Source organism: Cyrtonyx montezumae, unplaced genomic scaffold (assembly GCF_038088225.1).
Source record: "Cyrtonyx montezumae isolate F1298 unplaced genomic scaffold, pur_monq_1.0 scaffold_0, whole genome shotgun sequence".
Taxonomy (NCBI): domain Eukaryota; kingdom Metazoa; phylum Chordata; class Aves; order Galliformes; family Odontophoridae; genus Cyrtonyx; species Cyrtonyx montezumae.
In genome coordinates this window covers 48,778,447-48,803,675 of record NW_027071824.1, presented here as the reverse complement: position 1 = coordinate 48,803,675, position 25,229 = coordinate 48,778,447, and the positions used below count along the sequence as shown (strand labels likewise).

The 25,229-nt window shown below is 39.9% G+C and overlaps 2 protein-coding genes across 2 annotated transcripts; one reads left to right on the top strand and one right to left on the bottom strand.

Moving 5' to 3' along the window:
• Nucleotides 1-1,442: 1,442 nt before the first annotated feature.
• On the top strand, nucleotides 1,443-9,909 carry RWDD1 (RWD domain containing 1). Its single transcript, XM_065734755.1, has 7 exons — nucleotides 1,443-1,557; nucleotides 2,470-2,535; nucleotides 4,087-4,217; nucleotides 5,197-5,340; nucleotides 6,307-6,439; nucleotides 7,971-8,033; nucleotides 9,425-9,909. The coding sequence occupies exons 1-7, from the start codon at nucleotides 1,485-1,487 to the stop codon at nucleotides 9,532-9,534; spliced, it is 720 nt and encodes a 239-aa protein (XP_065590827.1). The 5' UTR covers nucleotides 1,443-1,484; the 3' UTR covers nucleotides 9,535-9,909.
• A 4,183-nt stretch (nucleotides 9,910-14,092) lies between these two features.
• Nucleotides 14,093-20,190, bottom strand: LOC136047575 (amine sulfotransferase-like). Its single transcript, XM_065734795.1, has 7 exons — nucleotides 20,056-20,190; nucleotides 17,995-18,165; nucleotides 16,897-17,105; nucleotides 16,137-16,263; nucleotides 15,414-15,508; nucleotides 14,980-15,160; nucleotides 14,093-14,233 (listed from the first exon to the last, which is right to left on the bottom strand). The coding sequence occupies exons 4-7, from the start codon at nucleotides 16,159-16,161 to the stop codon at nucleotides 14,109-14,111; spliced, it is 426 nt and encodes a 141-aa protein (XP_065590867.1). The 5' UTR covers nucleotides 16,162-16,263; nucleotides 16,897-17,105; nucleotides 17,995-18,165; nucleotides 20,056-20,190; the 3' UTR covers nucleotides 14,093-14,108.
• Nucleotides 20,191-25,229: the final 5,039 nt, after the last annotated feature.

Sequence of the window (25,229 nt, the reverse complement as noted above, 5' to 3'; positions counted from 1 at the left end):
ACTGGGATTTTGTTTCAGTTTATAGTTTTATTAAAAAAATATATTAAAATATAAAAATACATTTAACAGTTCCCCTTACAAAATGCAGGAGTTGAGAGGGTGCTAAAAAGCAAATCTTAAGTGTTTGCTCTTCCTTTGAGAAGCTTTTAAACATAAAAGAAAAAGAAAAAAATAACTGAAATAATGCATATTTTATGTCACTGAAAATTTTACAGATCTCACATGTTTCACTCGACTCCTATGTATGTAGGTATCCTAGGTATGTATGATTAGCTCAGGAAGCAAAGTATCTGTTAGTGAACACAAGCCCTAAATTCACTTCATTGGTGTTTGGTTGTGTTTTTTGATTATTTTTAATATGGAACACTATGCACATGCTGGGAAACATATAGCTGCTTTATGTGTATGAACATATTTACTGCCTTTCTGATTGGAATGACAAGAACTATTTGCTGCCTTTATTGTGTTTTTTTTTCCTACTTTGTACCTTGTTTTACAGTACCACTATGAAATGATGTAATATTTACGAGAATTAGTTACAAGAAAGCTGTCAGCCTCTTGCCTGTAGTGAAACTGTAATTTTAAAATGAATGTTCATGTTCTCTAGGTTTGTCCCAATTGCTGTTTTTCCTTTTTTTAATAAACTCTAAAATAAAAATAAAGAAACACCTGAATAATGGACTTTATCTGTCATTCTGAATTCAGCCTGCCAGTATGCATAGTGTTGCTTTGTTGGGACTTATTAATCTGCAGTATTAAATATAGCTGGATAATGATGCATTTCCCTGAAATATGTCATGGGTTGGTGACAAAATAAGGCACAGCCTCCTAAAGAATTTGTGATTACTGAAAAATCCAGAAGGCATTGAGCAGTCTGTGTCTGCTAAAACTGGTGTCACCTTACCTGGAATCGATGTAGAATTGCATTTTGCTCACTCAGACTGCAAATGATTTTATTTCTATAGCAAATGCTCTAACTCTAGGGTTGTAGGAAGGTGATGGAGAACTGCTGGTGGTAAATCCAGAAAGTGGATGTACCTTAAACAGTGTGATGCAAGAAGCACCAATTGGTGTGTGGTGTTTGTTAACCCTTAAACCCATCCTCGTAGGGTTGGTTTTAGGAGCACACGCTGAGGGACAGTGTACCAGCCTGCATGACTTCTGCTCTGTGCTCACGGAGTCATGCCATCTATGTGGTGTAATGCCATCTATGCCCTTCACCCTGCTGCCCTCTCTACAGGTTTCCAATAGAAGACTGATGCCAGCCTAACAGAACCGTGCCTTTCCACAGCAACTCTGCAGCAGGGCTCTCCTCAGGTAGATCCCGTAGGTAAATCTGAACCCACCCTCATCCCAAAACCGTACAGAGCCGAGCGAGTCGCGCATGCGTGCGCACCACGCCCTGCCGGCCGCTGGAGGCGGGTGGTGCGCATGCGCGGGGCGGGGCTGCGGCCGGTGCGTGCGACCCATGGCCTTTGGCGGCGATGACGGACTACAGCGAGGAGCAGCGCAACGAGTTGGAGGCCCTGGAGTCCATCTACCCGGACTCATTCACGGGTGAGCCGCGGCACGCATCCTGCTCCGCCCCACGGCCGCGGGGAGGCGGTGGAGGTCCGGCCGGGAGCTGCGTGGCTCCTCGGGGTGAAGGCTGAGCGAAGCGTGGGGCGTTCGGGGTCCTTAAGCTTGCTGTGCCGGTTAGATCACAAAGCCTAGATTAGTTATAGGTTGCAACAGTGGTGCAGAACGGTCCCTAATCGGAGATTTCACCTGCAGCTCGTGCTTGGGCGTGAGGTGTCCGTGACATCTAGTCCATGACAGCAGAACGTAGAGTTTACCCTTTTTTTGATCTGTTAACATCCACTGTCTTGTCTTTCAGCTCCCTCCTTCACAGGCAGTAAGCAGGACCTAACTTTAGTTTTGCAGGCGAGCATGGTTGCTCATGGATTTAATTTTTTTGTACTGACAATTTAAAATTCCCCCCTTTTCTAAGTTATTCCCAGACCTGCACTCTTGAAGGAAAGCATTTTCCATCTCATGATTGTTTTTTTCACTTTAAGTGGTCAAAAATATGGTAACTGGAAGAGATGTGCTGTAATGACAGCCTAGGGTCAGAAATGAACTGGATACCCATTGTACATGTCTAGCACAATAGAACGAACTGCCTTTGGGACCTTGCTGCTTGTATTTGGTTTACTAGTTCAAGCCACTTAGAGGTAGGTAAATCTGTACTCTTGATTGAGGAACATCTTGGTTTTTTGATGTTATCTGCTGTCATTCAAAGAGCACTTCAAACATCACATCACATGGAAAACAGTAATTAACTGGAAAACACCCTTTAATGAATTTTAAAGGCTCTTAACACTGTATTGAGAAACTTCTCTGCCTTACTAGTCCTAGGGAAATTCAGGTTTAATTATGTAGCTTTCTGATTTAAAGGTTTTTTTTTTGTTTTGTTTTGTTTTTTAACAGTGTTGTCAGAAAAGCCAACGACTTTCACTATTACTGTGACATCAGAAGCAGGTGAAAATGATGAAAGTAAGTTCATTATGTCTTACAACAACGTAGTCTCCCCTCCTATATATTAATTTCCAAGTTATATATAACTGTTATATTTATCATATATATATATAAAACTGTATTTTCCAAAGTTTACCTCCACTTTTAAGTATTTTACACTTATGAAGTTGCTGTAGGAAACCTTGATGCTGTCTTGCAAGAGGTAGGTAAGAATAAAGGTCTTTCTCTCAAGTATAAGGAAGCTGTGGGAGTCGATTATGATATTTTCTGTTCATGGAGTGTTAGAAACCTGCCTGAATTGTTCATATTAGCTCCAGAATGGTTGGTGTCTTCCTTGCTTGCTGCAATAAAATGTTGATTTGGTTATAATAACTACTTAGGACTGACAGCCTTAACAATTTGCTGAATTCCAAAGCTCCTTGCAGTGAAGTTCAGAGCAGTGGTTTATTCAGTGGAAGATTTATTTGGAAGAAGGAATAGGGATGTCTTTTTAAGATGGAGAAAAACATACTCTGAACTACTTTAAAGTAAGGTGCTGCATATGCAGAAAGCTCTTCAACGTTATCATCCAGTGAAGTATCTGTCCAAAATACCTTCTCATTATGTTATGGAAGGGCTGACTGTAATTTCTTGCATTCTTAAAATGTTACTTAAGGGGCCATTGGCATCTGGTGCCCTGCTGGTATGAAAAGGCTGTATGATGCTCTGAAGTACTTTGACCCTCTGGCATGTCCAAGAATGCTGTAGCTCTTTTGGTATCAGTGCTGTCATGAATTTGTTTTAAGCAAATTTCATTCCAGATATGTTTGAAAGGTGTTACTTTGTGTTACTGAGTTAGAGGGAAGAAATTACTTGTATCTCTTTCAGTTTTAAAAGAGTAAGCCCTGTGCAGGGTAAATATGTGTTAAAGGGAGAACTGGGCTGCCAGAACTGTGAGTCTTAAACTGAAGGAAGGTTCCTCCCTGGTTCTCTCAGGATGTATGAAAGGAGGAATATAATTCTCTCTGGCCTTATTTAATTGCTAGGCTAGCTCTAAGTGACATCAGTTTGAGTGTGTGCTCCTTAGGCAGTTTTTCTCTTTGGTTATTAACTTCTAATGGACATTTATGTTCTTGTCATATGCTGTATGTGGAGCTGTTACCTACCACAGTGGTTGATGCTCCAGCCAGGTGTGCAGAATTTAAAGTGTTAATATGCTGAGATTCTCTCTATGTCTGGTTGTTAGGAATGTCGCCTCATTCTCTCCAGCATTATGTGGGATGTCAGGGAAAAGAAGTTGCCACGCTCGTACCCACTGTACTACAGAAAGTCTTCCAGTTTTTCTAAAGTCTTTTCAGACATAAATAGCCTGGAATAGTTTATGTTTGGGTAAACTTCAGTCTTAGTTATTTACCATTCTTGCATATATTTACATCTGTTCGTGTAGATGTAAAATGTGTAAAATGACTGTTCCTTTAAGTCAAGGTTTTTTTTCCTATCTTAAAATATTTAGGCTGTTGATTTGATAGAAAAATGTACAATTATACATTATAGTGATTATCTTACAGAATTCTATTTTTTGTCTTGTAGCTGTCCAAACAACCCTTAAGTTTACCTACAGAGAAAAATACCCTGATGAAACTCCCATTTATGAAATAGTCTCTCAGGAGAATCTTGAGGATAATGATGTCACAGGCATAATAAACCTGTTGGAACAACAGGTAAGGAAAATGGAGTATCTTAATTTATCTTGGCATCACTTGATTTAGTCAGAATTTGTCCCTCAGTTCAGCTGTTTTCTGAGGGATGACCTAGTGATTTGAAACACGTTCCATACTGTAAGGGCTGACTTTGAGACTGGAATTTGATAAGTGGCATTAGTGATGTAAATGACGTTAACAACGTAAAATACAGAGCTATAATAAATACAGTGTGCACATCTAAAATAAGGAAATGGAAATGGCTCCAGGGCTTCCCCTCTTAGCATTTCTATCTCAATATGAATTAATTTAACTGTGTTTATGTAGTATTTGTGGAGCCAAGTCAGTGTAATCTCATTTGAGAGCAAACAAACAAAGAGCTACACTTCAATATCATAGCTATTTTGGGTCAAGAAAAATAACTCTTTGACCCTTGTTATCAGTGACAGTGCATTGTGAAGGTATGAAGAGGAAACACTCTTTTTGACTTAGATAAGATTTGTCAAGGAATATTTGCTTTAAAATAGCTGTCAAGTGTTCTTCAGTCATTCTCTTTTTGGTTTACATTATACACCTTCCTTCCTGGTGATTTTTGATTTTGTCTCACCTGAAAGGAACTTGTGGAAGGGAATAAGGAATAAGGGGGAACATCGTTTCAGAGTGTCTGTTGTTTCTTAAGGTTTATAAAATTCAGGTTTTGAACTTGCTTTTCTACTGAAGACTTTTTTTATTAATGAAAAAGCTCCTTTGGTGACTGGAATACATTGATAATCTGAACACAGGTTATCACTGATGTTTGGCTGCTCACCCATTCATTTGAGAGTGACTTTAACTTGATTAACTGACCGATTGACTTGGATTTTACAGTGAACTTTAAAATGGATGTAGAGTGTCTCAGCTGTGTTGTCTGTACGCAATTCTTCTTTCTGAATAGATACATGCATTAAGCTCCTGAAGGTATGAAGTTCTTCTATTTGAGGTTGCCTTCTTTGTGTTGTAGGCAGAAGAAAATTTAGGAATGGTAATGATCTTTACTCTAGTGTCTGCAGTACAGGAGAAATTAAACGAGATAGTGGATCAAATAAAAACACGAAGAGAAGAGGAAAAGAAACAGAAAGAAAGAGAAGCAGAAGAAGAAGAGAAAGTAAGTAAAAATACTGTTTTTAACTGAAGATTTAACTTTTCTTGATGTATGGGCTGTATGCGAGAGCAGCTCTGAGCTGTACGGGGAGAGGAACATTTAGCCCAAAGTTGATGTAGTTAATTCTTAGGGGTTAGAATTGCACTTCAAAGATTTCTATTTATTTTTCCTCTCACTTCCTAAAGCAATTTTTTCAGAGATGTGTTGTGTATTCACAACCCCCTCCAGCAGTACTTCCTGAGACTGGGGCAGGATTTTTTCCCAAGTAAAACAAAGTCACTGTAGATAGTTTATTGTTAGAGGTGGGAAGCAAAATAAAGAACAGAATACGTAGTGCTGTGCATAGACTGCTTGTATTCTGAAGAAGCACCTCTTCCTTGGTGGAGTAGAAGCAGTAAGGACCAGTCTTCAGGACATGGTTTGTCCTCCCTGCACACATACTTTACATCAATTACTGTGGAATATTTTTTCTACCTGTGGGATGTGCTGAGTATTTGCTTTCTTCAGTAGCTAGTGGGTAATGGAACATGAAAGATTTGGTATTTCTGAAATAGTAGGAAAAAAATCCATGCCAACCTTTTCTCTCTTTCAGTGAGTGAGAACAGTTCATGTTTTTATAGAAAGTTTCAGTCTTAATTGCATCTAGGAGTTAGTTAATATTAGGAGTTAGCCTTCTTAAGCATAACCTTATTACTGATGTTACAAGCTTTTACACTATAGGTCCGCATGTATTACTTGGTGTTTTTCTGTAATTTCCACCTCTGTGCAGCTCTCTGAAGGGAGAGACCCATGGAGAGAATAGAAACAAGCAAGAATGTGTTCTTTGTATGTGCTTGGGGTTAGAATTAATTTATGAGAATGCTTAACAGCAAGCAAATGCTTCTGGGTTGAATTCTGGGAGAACGTTCATCTTAACTCCTAGTTTTGCTACCTGTCTGTATTTGCAGCCTTGTTTTCTGTTCTTTTCAGCAACGCTTTCATGGCACTCCTGTTACAATTGAGAATTTTCTGAACTGGAAAGCAAAGTTTGATGCAGAGCTCTTAGAAATAAAAAGAAGAAAGATGAAAGAGGAAGAACAAGCGGGCAAAAATAAATTAAGCGGTATGATTTAAAACTGTACCTGAGTCTTTCGTAATATTCTCAGACTATCATGATAAGCCTTAAAAATAATTCTTACACTGACATATGATAGTAGTAAACCAATTTTAAGTGCAGTATTAAATTACTGTTGTTCCTGTTTCTTCAAGTCTTCTTGAGTGCTTTAGTGGGCTAAATAGAAAGCCTATTGGGTCAAGATTTCTACTGAAGTCATTAAAGTTCCTGAACTGTGTATTCAAGCATTTTTTGATTATATGTCAGGCAATATACTGCTGATGAGCATTGCTCTGGCAGAAATAGCTGGGGACTGTCTAACAGCAAAAAGAATTTCGAAAGAATTGAGCAGGATGGTATTTGTATTCGATCATACCATGAATTAAAATTACTCAAAGGCATGTAGGGGTTTAGGATGTTGTTGGTGGACTGAAGCAGCATAGAGGCTAGTCCAGTGAATGCAACAAGCTTACAATGCCTAGTGAGAATGGTATTCCGCTGTAATATTTTGGAGGAGAGCTGTCATAATGATAGCTTAAGGAAGTGTCATCTGTAGATCCCAATCCAGCAGAATCCAAACTCTATCCACTAGAAAAAATGCAGAAGAAATTACTTTCTTTAAGAGAGCCTGTATACAAAAATAAGTCTTAAAGAGCATTCTCCAGACTCACCAGAGCTTAACTTTTAACTTTTGTTCTCCTGTGATGATATATCCACTTTTTAACCTGATTACATCAGAAAACAAAACGGATGTGATTTTGTGGTATTGCTGTATGGCAAAAGAAGGCTGTGACAGTGCCTTCTAATGGGATACAAGCACTACAGAGCAATAGCAGGTAACAGAAAATGAAAATTGGCTCGCCTCTTCCTGCAATCATTGATGACTCAAGAGGAGTGCAGTCCTTATCCAGTGAGATGCTGCTCACTTGGCTGCTAATGAGGGTTGGATCCAGGCTGCATTCCTTCTCTCAGGTGTGTTGCTTGCACCTGAGCTCCCTGGGTTAGCCATGACTTCTCACCTGGTGCTCAGCCATTGATTCAGGCTGTGATCTGGAAATTCCAGTACACTCTGCTGTTATCTCCCTCTTGTAAAAGCTTTTGAAACCCCAGTAGGAGAAAAAAGTGTCTTTAAGTGTTTTACCCTAAGTATCAAACAAACAGTCTTTTTGATAGAAGATTAAAAAAGCAATGCAAATGTAGATGGAAAGGCTTGGACTTTTCTTTCCCCACCTCCCAATTAGAAAGGCTTTGCCTTATGTGGGGGCTCCTTCATAGCAGGAGCTGGTGTCTGGTTTGTACATCCAACTTGATTTTCAGATGAAGGAGGTAACTTAATCTGCTGTCCAGTTCCCAAAGATTTATTGTAGAATGCAAGATGAGGACTGAATAAGGACTATGGGACCAACAGTGTGGAGTTTCCCAGCCACATTTCAAATTGTTTAATTTGTAAAGCCTAAAATAGTGTGCTAACTATTGCTGCCTTAGGTTGGTAGTTACATAACCAAGCAGAGTTTTGTAATATGTACTTTTAAACTCATAGGGAAACAGCTGTTTGAAATGGATCACAACCTTGATACATCTGACATCCAGTTCCTGGAGGAAGGTAAATTTGTTTTGTTTCTGCACCTGAAAGGCGTCGGCTTAAAATATGAAAAAAATTCCTAAGCAAAGTCTGTATTGTAATTCTCACTAAAATGTTACATCGGTGTCACTTTTAACTGGAAAAAAATTCTGCAAGCTACCATATTGAAAATTGAACAAAATCAATTTTAATCTCTTCTTCCCTTCCCGGAAAAAAATTTCAATATTCTCTTCCCTTCCCATTTTGATCACACCTTTTGAAGTTCTTTTTTCTTCTCCCTGAAGATCAACATCAGTAACAAACATTTTGCACATCAAATTTTACTTGCCTTTGTGCAGCACAGTTCCTTTTTATAGTTTTGTGCAGGTTAGTCTATTAACTGAAAAAATTCCCTCATCCCAACTGAAAATTTTGTAAGCCTGTGCCAAAAGCTGTTAAACATAAGCCTGTTGGAGATAAATAAATCCACTCACAGTCACATATTCTCGATTTCATTTCTGTACCTCCTTTTTTTTGTCCCAGTTCAAAAAACTGATTGTGAGTTAAGGTAGTTCTTTACTGTAGCAACAGTATCATTCAGTATTGCAAAAACATGCAGAATTATTATGAAGTTCTGAACATCAGTGAGCATAAACTTGAATTGAGTCATAAAGTTGTTTCTTCTAGCTAGAGGACATGCTTGACTTTGCCTTCCTCTGAAAAAATCTTAAAGTGAAGATGGGTTATTGATAGAATGTTTTTTTCTGCCTCAAGAGAAGAGTAGATTCCACACCTATATTTGGGCTCTGTTCCCAAGTTATGGGAATGTAATTTTTAATGTTAACTTCTAATCTTGTTGCTGTTCATTATTTAAAAGTTCCTGCACAGATCAGTGTTGTAATTTCACATTTAAGTTATTAATAAATAACAGTAATTTTTGCATCTGCTGCAGTGCAATTGTGTTTTCTAGATGGAAGTTGTTAAAAGAAAAAAAGGCTCCTTCAAAGCTAATGAAAAACAACCTTATTCAGAGGCCAGAAGGTGTCGCTATTGATACATACAAATAACGTAGTAACGGTTCTGAAGTTTTGCTCTTAAGTGTTGTCTATTTCAGAAGAAAGTGTGAAAGCATAGAAAGCTGTAGCATCCCTTTAAAATTTAAACCCCAGATATTTTTTTCTTACTTATCAGTGCCTGTCCAAAAAAAGTAGTTGTCTGCCTTTGAAATTTTCTAATGGAGAAAATTTACAGGATAATTCTGTTCTAACGTTTCTTATTGCAGGTATGTGTCATACTCATATATATGTATATAATGTGCATGTACACACTTTGTGCTCTTTGTATTCAGAGACTGTATTTTGTTGTTCAGGTACTGCTTTTCTCTTTGTGTAAACTTTTTTTTCTTTTTTTTTTTTTTTTTTTTTTTTTTGTAGCTGGAAACAGCGTGGAGGTTGATGAATCTTTATTCCAAGAAATGGATGATTTAGAGCTGGAGGATGAAGATGACCCTGACTACAACCCTGTTAACTTAGATAGTGATTAGACTATATTTGAACTGGCTCTGTTATCAGTGTGGACTTATATAAGGAGATAGAGGCAGGCAGAAAAACCACAGTATCTGTGGTTGTAGTAATGTGTATTGTTTTTCCTTTTTTTCAAAGAAAAAAAAACTATTTTACATCTTGGGGAATAGTCTCCTGATGACTGTCATAAATAAATTGACTAATATTTCAGATGAAAAACTTGAGGCATACTCTTCCGATTTTTTTTTCCTCCACTTCTTTAAGAGTCCTGTGAAGAGAACTGACAACAAGCAAGAAGGATAGATGGCACAGTGATTGTTAAACACACCTGCACACGGAAGCTGGGTTCTGCTATCCTTTGTAGTATATGCGTGGGAAATTGTATTGAACAGAATGGTTTACATGCTATGCAGGATTTTTTCTTTGAAATTTTATAACACAGTAAATTATGGTCTTTTCTGATCCCACAAATAACTAGCTGAACAGCACTAGTCATTTTTTTAATAAGAAATAGCCTTTTTAAAGTTAAATGGAAACCACTTACATGTTAGAGTGAAATTTCACTGCCATGGTTGAGGATAATAGTTTCAGAATGAAATGGTTGATTTCAAAATGATTGATTTGTTTAGGAAGCTCCTTCTTATGAATCAGTGAACTTCCATGACAGAAAAAATAATTTGTTTTTGGCAACAGTGTGTGTGAGAACGCTATCAGAGTACAGAATGCAGTAACAGTATTTTATGGAGTGCTTACATTTGAACTTACTGAGAGTATTTTAGAAGTAGATTGTTGACGTTCTGTGAAAGTCTTAATGTTCAGAAGAGTTAACATCCGTGAGTTGCTGGGTAGCCTGTTAACCCATCTAAAGAGTTCCTTATGGAGCTACTAGCTTTATGTTAGACTCCATCCCCCTTCAAGCCTCTGAAAAGAAGAAACATGTAAAGTGTTTGGATCTGTGTCAGGTCGAAGGACAGTGTAGATGAAGGTTTCAAGAAGCAGCTCTCTGAACAGAGAACTGTCAGGCACCTTGATAATTAGAAGCTGTGTGCTGGATTTTAGAACACTTCTGGTAGATTGCCTTAACTGCTCCAGCTTCAGCCTTTTAAAAGAGGATTGCACTAAAGTATCAATACGTAGAAGAATAATGGATTTATGGACTTTATTTGGTAATTTCTTGCTCAAGATAAGAAATTTCATTCCAGAAATAATTTAATGATGTGTAAAATTCTCTGCTCATGCCATTTGCGAACATCTGCTTAGCATGATCTTATATAACATGTTTCAGTGGTCTTCTCTTTTTGTATTCAAGATGAATAAATATGAGTTCCCAGTAGATAGAAATAAATGTTCGAGTACCCTGTAAATGGTCTTATAAATGAACCATGTGCCTTTGCTCCTACTATCTTTTATTTGATGTTTTTAATTTTGGCACGTAAGAATTCAAGACAAGCATCCGAGTTTAAATTATAACGCTGTGTATTTCAAAGCAATAAGGAAGATCTGTGTTCCAGCAGGTATTACCAAATATATTTAAAAACTTATAAGCTAATGTGATATTTAAAGTCTGACTTTTCCAAAGATGCCGTTGGATTGAAAGGTTTGTAATAACTGTAATTGCTAGTAAACTTTTAAATGCTGTTCGGCACAGAGCTTAATTTTTGTTTATGTCTCATCAGTTATATAAAAGCCTCTCAAGGTTGCTTTCAGTTGTCACTTGTTTGTCTAAAATGAGCGTATTTTTCATAAAAGTAATGAATAAATTCTCTTCAGATCAGGACTGAGTCCAAGAGTACTGTATGGTCTGTGCAAAATGTGATAACCTGAGAAAGTTTTTGAAGTGGGTCACTGATGACAAGTACCAAGTAAATGTGAAGAAGTTTCTTAATTTCTTGTTTACTGGGGTTTTCTATTTTGTTTTCACACTTATGTGTTTATTGTTTTTTTTTTATGCAGAGAATTTTTAGCTTTAAAAAGTTATAACTGTCAAGTTAAAATGTAAAAATTTATTTTCATTGCTGCTTACTTTTTTTTTTAATCAAAGCAGAGTAAATAAGGATTGAAGTGACAACAAAATATTTCTTCAAGTCCTTGAAACAAGTTTCAGTGGCTTTGATTTATCTTTATTAGCAATTAGCATTTGTGAAATAAATTGTAATTGTACTGAGAGGACTTGGCTGCATCTGTGTGACTTAGTTACCAGAGATGGAGGTAGGGGTGTTTTTCGTTTTTTCTTTTTTGTTATTTTTAGATGAAGAAGTTCAGATTAATTCAGTCTAATCTGAATTAGACTGCAGTTGAATCCATGTCAGTCTAATGAAATTCCATCAGTTAACTTTGGATGGATTTTAGTAATTCCAAGTTGTCGTACTGAGAACGGCACTGACACTCCTGCCTGTACACTGGTCACTCTGAAAGTAATGCCTCCTCTTTATTTTTGTAGAAACTGCAACAGATAAGAAGAGCACAGTAATGCTATTTTGTAGCTGAGAATTTGCTCTATCAAACACTTCTTCAATATAACTGAAACACGCCAGTGATGAGCAAAAACCTGCATGCATGCTTATGTAAACCTACACCATCAGGGGAGACCCACGGCCTCCACTGCTGAAATGCAACACCCACTGCCTCACTTCAGTCTTTCTAACTAGGAAGCCTTTAACCATCAGGCTGTGACGTGTCCTAAGTATCTTCAATTTTAACTGTGTGGTTGCTGGAGCAAAATCATAGTCTGGACGAGACCAGAAGAGTACACCTATATCCAATGTGCTGATATCCTCCATTTTGAGAGAAACAGCTGTCAGGCAAGTTGCAGAATCTGATTTTTCATTTCTATATTTTTTTCCAAATCAGCCCTTCAGTGCGTTGCAACTTGGCTCCAATTTGGAGAGAGATTTTCAGTTCTTCGGTGTCATTGCATTTATTGCAAGGAACTTGATTTTCATTTCTGTACTGAATGCTAGTGAAATCTGCAGCTGCTAGAGTTAACCGCTATCAGTAGGCTGTGGCATGAGGGTTAGGTGGATTTTTATTACCGTGATGGGTCTTGGTTTAGTCTACCATTGGGGAAAAAAAAGAATAGAAAATCAAGGTCCCAGTTGTAATTGGTTTTATTTGTACTCAAGGCAAACTCAACAAAAGGCCTGAATTATTATTCTGACTTTGAACTAGTTTTATGTTCTCTGTGGCCAGGGTAAATATGTACAGGTGGAAAAGAACAACAGTCCCCTTGTCTGAAGTTTAGGCTCATATGTCAGGGATGTGGTGGTTACATAAATCACGGGTGTGTAACTTACTTTCTCGATATCTAGGATATGAAGTTCTAGAAGGAAAGATTATCTGGCTGTACTGTTCGGGGTATAAAAAGCCCATTCTCATTGCAGGCTAATGATATGGTTGTCTTTGTCTAAATACAGCAGCCTGCAGTATCTTCTGGATGAAGTACTTGGGTCCAGCAAACAGCAAGTAGAACCCATCAGAAGGTGAAAATAGCTGGATTGAAAAATGAAAAGAAAAAGCTGATCTTTGGGACAGGCAAAGGAACAAAACAAAAAGTGGTTTTTTTTTTTTTTTTTTTTTTGTTTGTTTGTTTAAAGCAATTTGTGGGAAAGCTAAGTTAGATACTGTTTGTCAAGCTAAACTGATGCTTTGGAATGTTTCTGTGCTTAAAAGTTATATCCTGCTGTGCCTTGTTATTGGGATGTTGATTTGGATGCTACTGAAAGCAGTCGTCATAGTTTGATTGTGTCAGTATTATAACAGGGAGAGTAAATGAGGGTTCAAAGCCCTTAGTGAGTGCAGATAGTGTCTGAGAAAATGTTGGAAATAAATATTTCCTTCTTACATCAGGATCTGCCATCTTCAGTGAGGCTGTACAGAAGGGAGCAGAAGATTATTAGAAGAAAAAAATGCTAGAGACATGTCAGAGAGATGTCAGTGTGTATGTGGGGAGAATTCCAGTTTTAGTTTGATGTGACAGAGATGCATATAGTTGAGAAATGTGGAAGAGTTGGACTTCCCTTTGTACATCTCCTTGGGCATCTTCTTACTCTTACCTACAGACCCAGAGTGGAGAGGTTTGGTTGGAGGTGTGGGGGCACTGTTATTTTACTCTTTCTGGCATCTGAGACAAGACATGGAACCCAGCAGGCAGACAGACACTCTTCTACCAGTTTCTATGGTGTGTGTCATGGGGCTAACGGTCAAATAATACCTGAAGAGCTGCAACAGACAGTGCAGTGAAGTGTTTCAGTCAGTAGGCAATATCAGAAAGTACAACGTTATGGTTAGTTCACTTGATCGTGTTTAACTGGGATGTTATTAAAGCTAGTGAATGCAAATGCAAGCAGGAAGACAAGGACTCGTGGTTTACTGTGCAAATTAACAGGAATAATTTGTAAAATTACAAACAGGAAACTGATGGAATTGAATAGCTCCCTCCAATAACACTTTTGGAATGAGTTCTTCCATTTACTATTTCTGCAATGTAACTGAAAACTGTCACATTTTGTTCTCCCAGAATTTCAGGCATGTTGTTGCAGGATAAACTTAGCAGACAAATATTTTGTCATTTTAGGTGACAAAACTGAAAGCCACGCTACATTTCACTGTCCATATCCCAGGTGAATTTGATAGGCAGGGTCTGCATTTTTTCTTTCAGAACTTCATCAAACCTTTCACTCTGCGCCACTGTCATCATGTTTTTCCAGTCTCCAACAGTGCCTGAGGAAAGAGGCAGCAAAGGGAGGTGAGAAGAGGAGCAGGCACCTACCTGAAGCTTGTCTCCCACCAGGGAGATTTACTCTCAGGGAGCTGTTCCAGGCTTCCTCAGCATCTGTTTGCTGGACTTCCAGGTAGGGCTTTGAGTGCTGCTGGAGGATGCTTTTCCAGATCTGGTACACCTCCCTCTTTAATCCCTAGCAATCTCCTCCTGCACTGCTCTTCAGGGCACTTTAGCAATGCCAAGGAGTGCAGGAGTAACATGTATTGACCTTCAGGATAGCTGGCTGAGAAGGCCTGTGCTCACACAATGAAGATCTGCTGTCGTGACCTGATAGAAGTCCCTTGGCGGCCCAGAAATGTTGTCATCTTCTCTTTGCGAGAAGCTTTTCTCCTCAGTGAAAGCCTTCAATCTAGTGAGCCAATTGCTCATAACCATTTTGATTCCTCAACAATAAAGTGGTACCTTACACCTGGCTCAGTACAACCTTCAAGATCTTCTGCCTGCAATATCAGGCAGGCTGTATGCTGCTTGCGTTACGGTCAGTGAGACATTACTTTTGTTATCTTTAGGGAAATGTGGTAAAACCAGCAACACAAGGGCAATTCAACAACTCTTACAGGGTCAATTCCAGTCTGAGCTCCCCTTTTGAGACTGGGGAAATCCAGATAAATTTAGAAAGCCTATGTTCACTTTGCACCAAGAGGAGGAGTTAAGTAGTTGTCACAGTGGACTGCTTCTGTTTTACCTTTCCGGAGAAATCTGCCCTTCCCTTTGACCGCAATGTCATCTGGCATGTTCTCGTAGTTAGCCCTGGGGTCTTTTTGCATGTTCTCAAATGTAGCCTGTCTCACAACACTTTCTGTTTCCTCTTCACTCAGCTTCTTGCCTATGAAGTTGCAGATTTTCAGCACAGCACTTCTGAGATCCTGCAATAATGTAACCTTGAAACATCTTGATGATGTAAAGTACCAAATGCATAGAGCAGGAGAACAGAGGATCATAAAAGACATCAGTTTGGTGTCCAACATTTTCATGATATCACAGTCTGGCTTTTAGAAGTCTCTGTTCCCCATGACCACTGAGCATACTCCATAATAAAGGATAACTTTGAAGACCCATCTGAGAATGCATTCAGTATGGGAAGAAAATATCGGAATATAGTGATTCAAAGGTCCTCACCTTTTTCATCTCTTCGTAGGTGAGGAAGAGTATGTTGAAATCGTTTGCGTGGTTGTACCAGCCTGAAACGTGATCGAACCAAGCGCTGCAAAGCACTTATCAAGGTAAAACATATAATAAAAAAATAGTGAGAGAAAGAACTACTATTTACAGCCATCAGAAGAGTAAAACAATAAAATGTTCAGCCGTGCTTTGGCACTTCTACTACTTTCGAGGACAGGAGTGTAGAGTTCCCTCTCTTCTGTTTCTGTTTTTCCCTGAGGCTCAGACAGGGCCTGTGCCCAGAGAGCCCCAATTTGTTTGGTGTGTGCAGGCAGTGGATGGACACATCTGGTCACAGCCTCTGTGTGACACTTCTTAATGCTATAGGGCAAAGCCCCCATGGTTTTACGTAATCTGCACTAATGCTGCCAGAAGCAAAAGCCTCCTTCTCTAGTCTTTGTTTTGCTTTTTTTCCTGAACCAGCACACACTTCATAGTGAATCAGAAGCTTGCATATTGCTAGAGAGCAGCAAACCTTGAGTGTGTTACCTCCTATGGACCAGCTTTAGTCCAAAAGCTTTAGTCCAGCTCAGTCAGCCACTCCAGCTCTGGTTGCAGGTTAATTGAGGATAGTTGAGGATGCTGGGTGGCTGATATTTATTGCTGTAATGAATCCTCATTCCATCTGAGGTCATGGAGTAGGATTTAGGCTCCTTAGTAAGAGGGATATCGATATCCTACCTTTTCCAGCTAAAAATCTCTCCATGAAAATATTAAAATCTTGTATCTTCTCTAGTGTTAGGATGAATTTTGAGAAGTGAAAATAAGAAACCAACACGTCCTTAGGATTCCTGGTAATGTAAATAACCTGCAATACAACAAGAAGACAGCTCTCAGACAGATAAGAGGGCTCCATTACCATGATCATAATGCCCACAACATGAAGTGAATTCTGTATACCAAGTCACTGATGTTTTGTTTATAGGTAGCTGTATTCCCCTTGTGGATGTTCAGTGCCCACTGATATCTCTTCTTGGGGTCTGTATTACCATCTACACTGATACCATTCAGCAGTGCAAGGCAGACAGGTGGAAACAACAGCCCTACAAAATCATTTTAGCTTCCTTGTTGATTCAGCACTGTGTTTCTGTAGTGCTGGTGAGGAAATCTACAACCATTTCTGAGAAGCCCCAGATCAGGCACGGTGTTGGTGGTGTCAGCTCTCTGTGAGCTCAGCTGCTGGCCTTTGCAGATGTGGTGTTGTTTTCTGCATGTGAACATTTCTGCACCCCTGCACCCCATTTTTCTTGCATCTAGGGCTGCAAGATTTATCAGCAGGAAATAAGTGATTTCCAGGACTCCCCACTTATATGAAACTGATGATATTTGTATGAAGACAAAGTGGAGAACTAAAGGAACTAAAAAGCAGGATTTGGATCAAATCATTGAGGCAAATTGTTGGGATCGGTTTTAACTACATGGTAAAAATAACAGCACTTACACGTCCCTTCTTGTTTCTCAAGTCTCCTGGAGTTAAGTAGTAAGGCAGGTGAGTGACAAAAACTCGAGGCAGAGGAAGACTTGCAAAGTCCACATTTTTTATGTTGTATTCCACCCAGGGGATTCTGTCTGAGGTCTCAATATGTTCTGTTCCATTGCGGTGGCCTTCATGAAGTATTAAGCTCAAAATATTCTGAGTCCACACAGTTCCTGAGGAGAAAATCTTATAATCTGACCTTTGATTTTTTTGTTACAATTACTATTAAAATTGATGGCAGGGAAGATCTGACTTCTGGGCTTCTTTTCCGCTCTCTGCTCTTTTCCAGGAAAGATGGACACCTGAGAGAATTCAGGTCAGTGCAGATGGGCATCACACTGTTACAGCTAGCTAACCTGTACAAGCACAGGGAAAGGAAGGCATCTGGAACTGAACCTAGTTCTTAAGACCTCACGTGGGAAGGAAGCCTTTGGTTCTGGAGATTAGACTGTATGCGTGTTATAGATTTAAATCCACAGAACAAGGTAAAGAAATCATTTTCAGAAACAGCAGGGCAGTAACTTGGCAAGTGTCCCTCCCTCATAATTTTCCAGCTCTCCTGTTCTGCATGGCATCATCAACCTGGAGCATTTTGCAAAGAGATGGAGCGTTACTCTAGATAAATGGTAAGGAGGTAAGAGCAGAACAGAGGGAAGGATGTCAATGGGGAAAACATGACATTCTGCACAATTGATAACTCAAAATCATCTTCCACCCCCTTCCTGCCCTTGGACCGCCCACCCCATTTCAACCCAAAACTTCAGTTTCCAAAATGTGTTCATCTCAGTGCCTTAGTATTTTGACCCCTTAAATTTTGCCTTCCTCTTAGCACACCTGCCAGACAGAATACAAGAGCTAAATAGATCAGCTCAACAGGGCAGAGGCAGGAGCCTTGTGTCTGCTTGTTAGGGCCTTGGCCATGCAGGATATGTACTTCATGCTGCGCTGCGTATATTCTGCATCGGTTCAGATCTAAAAGCAAAGCTAATAACTTCTGGCATGTGATGAGATTAGTGACTAAAAGCACATTTATTTCCCCATTAGAATCAATTCAATTCTTACCTGATTTTGGATATGTCGCTGTAAATATGTCACTGTCTTTGATTTCAAAATTCTCCAGGGAAGCTACTTGCTCAGCTGTAGTTTGTAAAGTAAAGTAAAACCCTTTGTAATTGAATACAAATTCTTTTCATGGCTCCATTGTTGATCTGTTGTCACTTATGGGTGAACTAGCTGCAATAAGAACATATAAAATTATATTCTCTTGTTTTGCTGTTATCTGATAGAAAAACAAGAACAACAACAAAGAAAATATCAGGAAGAACTGCCTTGCCGTAAGAAAAACAAGCAACCAAAAAGTAAAAGCCCCAAAATGAAGGAGTAATTTGAATTAGCAATCCCAGTGCTGGTCAATTTTTTGAAAAATGCGTTTTACTACAAAAGTGCGCTTAAATTTACCTTTTAAATTTTCATGAAAAATTTCCACGTTGTAGAAGGAAAAACAAATATATATGTGCACATTTGTTAGAAAAATATATTCATCATGAATGTTTGGTATGAGAGGAAAGAGCAAAATGTAAGTTTTAGGACTTCAGTATCACAGGTGTTATTTTATTGGGATTAAAGTACATTTTGAAAAGGAGACCTTTCTGTCTGGTGCTTTGCCCAGGTTTCTCTTTCCTGCCTTCTTCCATACAAAGTGTAGGTGACTCTTGGACTTCAGTGTTTGCTGTTGCTTCATCACCCCTCCGTAACTGCTGCTTAGATTTGCCAAATCACCTGCTTATACCACCACCCAGCCAAATGACCCAAGTTCAGCTCAGCAGACAGTTCTTGGAAAGGAGGTGCCTGATCCCCACCTTATCACTCTCCAGTTTAGGCTTTCCTTCCCCTTTGCCTTCCCGCCCCATTGGCCAGTAGTGCCTTTTTTTGGATGGGGAGGGGATGTGGCATCATCAAGGATGGGCCATGACCTGGTGCCTTTGGATGTACCCACAGGCTGCCAGGGGTACATCCAGCTGCATGAGGCATGTGTATGTGGACACTGCCAGTGGGGCCTGTGCTGTCTTCAGCCCATGCATTGCTGTCCCAACACGAGGCAGCATCAAAACGGGGCAAAACTGGCCCTGCACACAGCTCACCCGGGCAGCCTCCTGCCCTGGCTTGGCCACAGGACACACAGGCATCCCTCAGGCTTCCTCTGAGTCTGGGCTGGGCCTGCAGCTCCAGACACACGTTTGCTCACAGCCACCTTGTTTTAACAGCCAGGCAAGAAGGTTCAGGAACGGATTCTTTTTATACGGTTGTAGTTCACTGAAAGAGCTAGATTAAATAACTGGGGAGTCGCTAAACACCCCCAACACTGGTAGCTGTGACCCCACTCAGAAAACCAAGAACAGATTTGAAGTCAAACTGTAATAAGAAAACTGGCGACACAAAGGAAAGAAAGATATGGGGAACAAGTGAATGTTTTTATGGTTACGGGGGAAGAACGGAGAGTGTGCAAGAAACAAGGAGAGAGCACATTAAATGCACAGTAACAGAAATCCTTTTTGATCTGAATCTGTCAAAAACCTGAGCTTCCACATCCCTTTGAGACAAAGGTTACTGCACTGGTTCTTTCTAACATACGTGGTACACGACACAGCAGGAAAGAAAAGCCTTGCCACACTGGCTGGGAAAAATACTCAGTCTAGTGAGTCTGATGGGAGAAGAAATAAACGTTCCAATATGCTCTAATTATCTGGAAATGCATTGGAAAGATGCATCTAAAAATCTACCTCCGTTTGCAGATGCAAGGATGGCTGCCAGTTCATCTCCTACACCTGTGGGGATCCGACCCTTCTGCTTTGCTCTGGGAGCTGCCTTGCAGCCAGGACTCCAACCCCTTGCTGCTCAGTACAGAAAAATGAGTGTAAATCTCAGCTTCCGATACTAGCATTCAGAGCCCCACTCTGCATGGCCTTCCTCCCCTTGGCACACACTCTACTTCTCTGGCTGCACTTCTCAGAATATATGGCAAAAGAGCTCCATGCATGGTTCTACTCATCTTACCAGAGGGCAATCAAGTTAGCATTGCATGACTAACCAACCCACAGCTCCAATACTGTTAGGCACGCTTACCTTCTGTGTTCTCCTCCAGGGCCCACAGAGATGTATGATACTCCTTCTGTGAATGTGAATAGTTTGAGAGAGGTGTGAGCAGTCATGTTTCCTTTTAAGCCGTCCTGTTTGGCTGTCATTCAGTATTTGCTTATCTGTAACACAGATAGGGATAAGAGAACTGACATAACCCTTTAAAAGGTTAAAGCACTCCAGAGAGATTGAGGAAATTGTTTTATTGCAAATTGTAATTTTTGTTCCTCCGTCAATCAACAGCATTGTTGAGAAGGGCTAAGAGTGAAAAAGAGCAGAAGTGACCAAAAGATTCCTTTTCCTTTCTTTATTTTTTATCCTTTACCCAAGCTATATGTGACAGTAATCTGAAAGAACTGTCTGAGTCAGTCACCCTACCACAGTGGAGTGAAACGAGGCTGATGTGGCCTCAGCCAAGAGCTTCTAGGAGTGAGCTCTTTGGTTCAACATACATGTATGTGCTCATGTTAAGTTATTCTGTGACTACCTTATAAGTGAAACAAAATCTTGCCTGTGACCCTTTTCACTGAAGTTTGAACACTAACCACGTTACGCAAAAAAATAATAATATTTTGTCCACCAGTCTTATGCCTTGTTTTTTGTGTAGAGTTACTTTTTAACCTAGATCAGTTCCACAGGTAGTCCCCAAACTTGCACAACAGGTCCATTGGGTAGGACAGCAAGGGGACAAGCCAAAAGTCTTTGGGCTAAACTCTTTCTTTCTCACAACAGAGGATAGCTTTAAGCCCAAAGATTAAGACTGCACTGCTTTGCTTTCTGTTCTGGTCAGGCATGCCCACTGTTTTGTAACTGCAGTTTCTAGTCAAAGAGTTTAGTAAAAATGGAAGGCAAGAGGTATTGATCCTAAATTGAGTCATGGAGATGAGGTGTTCCACAGGAGTTTTGAAGAGGCCCGAAGAACAACATCTGCGGTCTGTCACCAGCTCTGTGGTCTAGCTGGAGTGCCAAAAGCTGTGACATAGGACACATAAGGTGTAGTGTAAGGCTTCTTGGCCTTTGACAGATGCTGAATTGGCAAAACATCCAAATCTCAACGATAATGTAAAATGGCAGCATCAAAAAGTTATAAGCTGTCCCTGCTGTAGTAGGGACTGTCAGTAGTGTTGTGTTACAGTTTATCAGCAGTTGATTGAACACAATTTCCGTGCATTCAACTCTATTGCCTGTTTTGGGACAAATAGTCCTTTACATTATTAATAATTAACAGTATTAATTTACAATATTAATAATTAACCTCAAGATCCAAATATCTAACATATACTTAAATCGTAGCTGAAGTTGCACAAAGTTCAGTTTGAGACTGTATTTGTGGTTTGTTGTATGGCTTAAAACAAAAGTTTCCAGTGCTGTGAATTTCTACCCCTCCAGTTCTTCCCTTGTTGCTTCCTTTGGTGCCTTCACTCAACACATTTCCATTCATACAAACCACATCTTTCCTTTCAGAAGTTCTTACTGCATTGGTAAATTGAGGGTTCTTGAGATAAGCCTCCACGTTCACTGGACAGACAACTGTCAAACACATGCTTCCTTTGTATCTACATTGTGAAATTAAAGAGAAAACTAAATGCCTTAGTTAGGCTCATGGAATCTCTAAGCAGGTTCCTTCTATTAGTACAAAATACATTCAACATGTCATAGCAAAGAGGCCAAAACAACTTCAACAACCTTGGCCCTCATTTTCGGTATGCACCTAGGAGCAGATAGTTGCACCACTAACTGTGAAAAAAAATTTGCAATACATTCCTTCCCTTTAAACATTTCTCTCTTACACACCATTAACATCTGGTAGTGTCTGTTATTGCACAAAATTCATGTCAAAGATATATGATGCCTGAGTTACTAGGAACATTTCTCAGTAGCTATTTATCAGTATTACCTAAGGGCACGAGCCAGTGGAGGTTAAGTATCTGCTCATCCCTCTGGGATTTCTGTCACTTATCTCTCAGTGCCACTTCAAACATGGTTAAGTGTTCTTTTCAAATAAGGAACTCTCAGTGCCTCTGTATTAGAACAAAATAATGCAACACCAAAGCAAACCAACAAAAAACATTAATGAAATGGATTTGCTTATTCTGTCAGCTTTTAGATTATTCTTCTCAAACTGAGACAGACAGGCAGCCACAGACTACGGGATGTGTGGCTGAGAGGGGGCACCGTGGAAAGGGACCTATGTTTGGTGGTGACTGTAGCTCAGCAGAAGCCAGCAGTTTGCCCTGACATATAAGAAAGCATATATGCAAAGCACTTGCCTTTTACAGCTCTGCTTTTCTCTATTTCATAGGTTCATAGGTTCATAAGGTTGGAAAGGACCTACAAGATCATCTAGTCCAACCATCCTCCTATCACTATCCCTACCCACTGAACTACTAAATCAAATCCCTTAGCACCTCATCTAAATGCTTCTTGAACAGCACTAGGGATGGTGCCTCAACCACCTCCCTAGGCAGGCCATTCCAGTGCCTGACCACTCTTTCAGAGAAAAAATGTTTCCTCAGGTCTAATCTAAATCTTCCCCGGCGCAACTTGTGGCCATTCCCTCTCGTCCTTATTTATCACGATTCAGGTTCTGTTTGAATACCTTGACGCTCCTATTTGCCTTTTGAGTAAGAACTTTTCTTCTTCCACCTCATCATTTGTCTCAGGACTGCTTTTCACATCTTCAGACTTAACCTGTTGCCACCTCAGCTGTGGTTCATCTTTAATACAGCTTTTTTTTTTTTTTCAGGGTTGGTTTTCTGTACATCATCTCTGAGACTCTGCAAAAGAGGAATTAACGGGGGGAAGCAGTATTCCATTCCATCCATTGGAATTCCCCATCCTTGGTGGTGTCCAGGAGCCATCTGTATAATGCTCTCCATGACATAATGTAACTTTTGGTTAACCCTGGAGTGGTCAGTGAGACTTGGTGATCTTTGCAGGTCCCTTCCAATTCTCCTCTCCCTCTCCTTTCCCTGAACATTTAGGAATGAGTACAAACAAGTCTCTGCGTTTCTGACTGATATGTGCTGCACACTGTGATCCCATTTCACAGTGTAATTTGTTGTACATTATCAAATTACCTATAGTTCAAGTTAAAGTTGCAGCTCATTGACTATATCACACTGTAAACTTGAGTTCAAAGGTGAAGAAAGAGACTGTAGTGTAAATATGGTCTGCAATTATATCCCTAGGAGGAAAATAATTGCCTAGATAGCACATAGAAAGGAGAACTTCAAACTGCAGAAGAGAATTCACCTCATTCTCCTGCCTCCAAGATCAGCACAAATAAGCTAGTTCTTATGGTGCTGCAACAGGAGTGGTTTTGTAGCTCCAAGGTGTCTGTGAGAGAGCAGAGGCAAAATAGAAGCCTTTGCTGGTAACTCTTTGTTAGCTGGAGGGGTAATAACAGCGATGTCTCTGATATACCACTCACACACAGGTTGGAGGCGTGTCATTTGGCGTCATAAAATAAATGAATTAAGTTAATGACCTACTAATAGCCCACAATACAATTTACAGTAATATGTTTTCTAATGACAGAATGTTCAGGAGGTTACCTGAAATTTTCATTAAAAGGCAAGCAAAAATGTTCAACCTTTGTAAGCCCCCAAATACTGGTTTCAAAGTCCCTCATTCCTCAGTACAGATGACCTGACAGCACAACAACTTGGCATTTCCCTATGAGACCATTACCTCCTGCAGGGGATGGGTTAGATCACAAAGAAGGAAATGATCAAGGCTGTACCTACAGACTCCAACTAATGGTAGTTGAAGAAAGGTGTTCAGTGAATAAGGCAGAATGTTTGAGTTTAAGTGCTTCAAGCACAGAGCTGTCATTGGACCTTGAAAGGTGAAACAGTTTCTGCTTCAAATAAAGTGTTTCTGCCTTGGGCACAGTGACCCTAGATAGTGCTGGTCCAGTCCCTCCAGCCAGCATTGCCACAGCTGTTCACTAACAAGATGGTGTTTATTTTCAGAATGGTCGGTGCAAAATGCTTAAAAAAAAAAAACCTGCTGAAATCCCAAGAAACTTGTTGGCAGGTAAAATTGATTAGAACTGCACTTTTGAACTTCTAATTAAGAAATACTACACATTTTTACATACCAGAACTTGACTTTAAGGCATCAAAGATTACAGCTGTAATTCACAGACTTGGAGCTATGGGATGTTTTAGTGGGACTGGGAGGTAAACAACAGTTCACATTTTCCTGCTAGAATATTAATACATCACCTAAAAAATGAGAAGAGGTTCCAAGACTGCAAAGTTGTATCCAAAGTAATAGGGAGCTGCCCCTTCCAGACTAATTCATTTATAGTCAAAGCCATAAGGTACGTTGTATCAATGTACCTCTCTTAATGCATAAGGTACTGCCACCTTTATTAGGCTATTAGGCTGGAGTGCATCAGAGTTGTTAATTTTAATGGGAAATACTACCACTCTATCTCCCCTGTTTTACTATGCTTGATGCTGTGCCAGCAGCAGAAATGAGTTGAATGGGAACTTCCTCCTTTCTCAGCCTTAGGAGAGGCAGCTCCAGCCTTGTCCTTGAAGTGAGCAGAAGGAAAGCAGAATCTGGCCACCATTAGGGAGGACAGGCGTCTCTGAAGAGTGATAGCAGCTGCAATGTGATTACAGACTCTGTGCTTCCATGAAACAAAATATTTGTATTCCCTGATGCTGCTGACAGTTGTTAGATTTGCTCTTTTAGCCCTCAGATTTTACAGTTGTTTATTTCACTCCTCCAAAAGATGAGGGGAAAAAAATATAATTTTGGGTAGAACACCATTTCTTTTCTTCCACAGGGGCTCCATCAACTGTTTACAGGCTGGCCCAGCCCTGTTCTGTGACTAATGGGTACAGAAGCAAGACAGATGGCATGAACTGGGCAAAGGCAAGTCCCTCCTTCCCCTCCTGCCAGGAGATGTTGATGGGAAATAGTGAACGAATTCCTTGTCTTGTTTTGCTTGTGCATGCAGCTTTTGCTATGTCTAGTAAACTGTTTTTTATCTAAAACCATGAGTTTTCCCACTTTTAACCTTTCCAATTCCTTCCCCAGGCCTGCTGTGAGGGGAGGGAGCAGGAGTAGCTCTGAGGTGCTCAATTGCCTGCCAGAGATAAACCACAACACTACTAAGCAACACTGAGAAAGACAAATCTTTT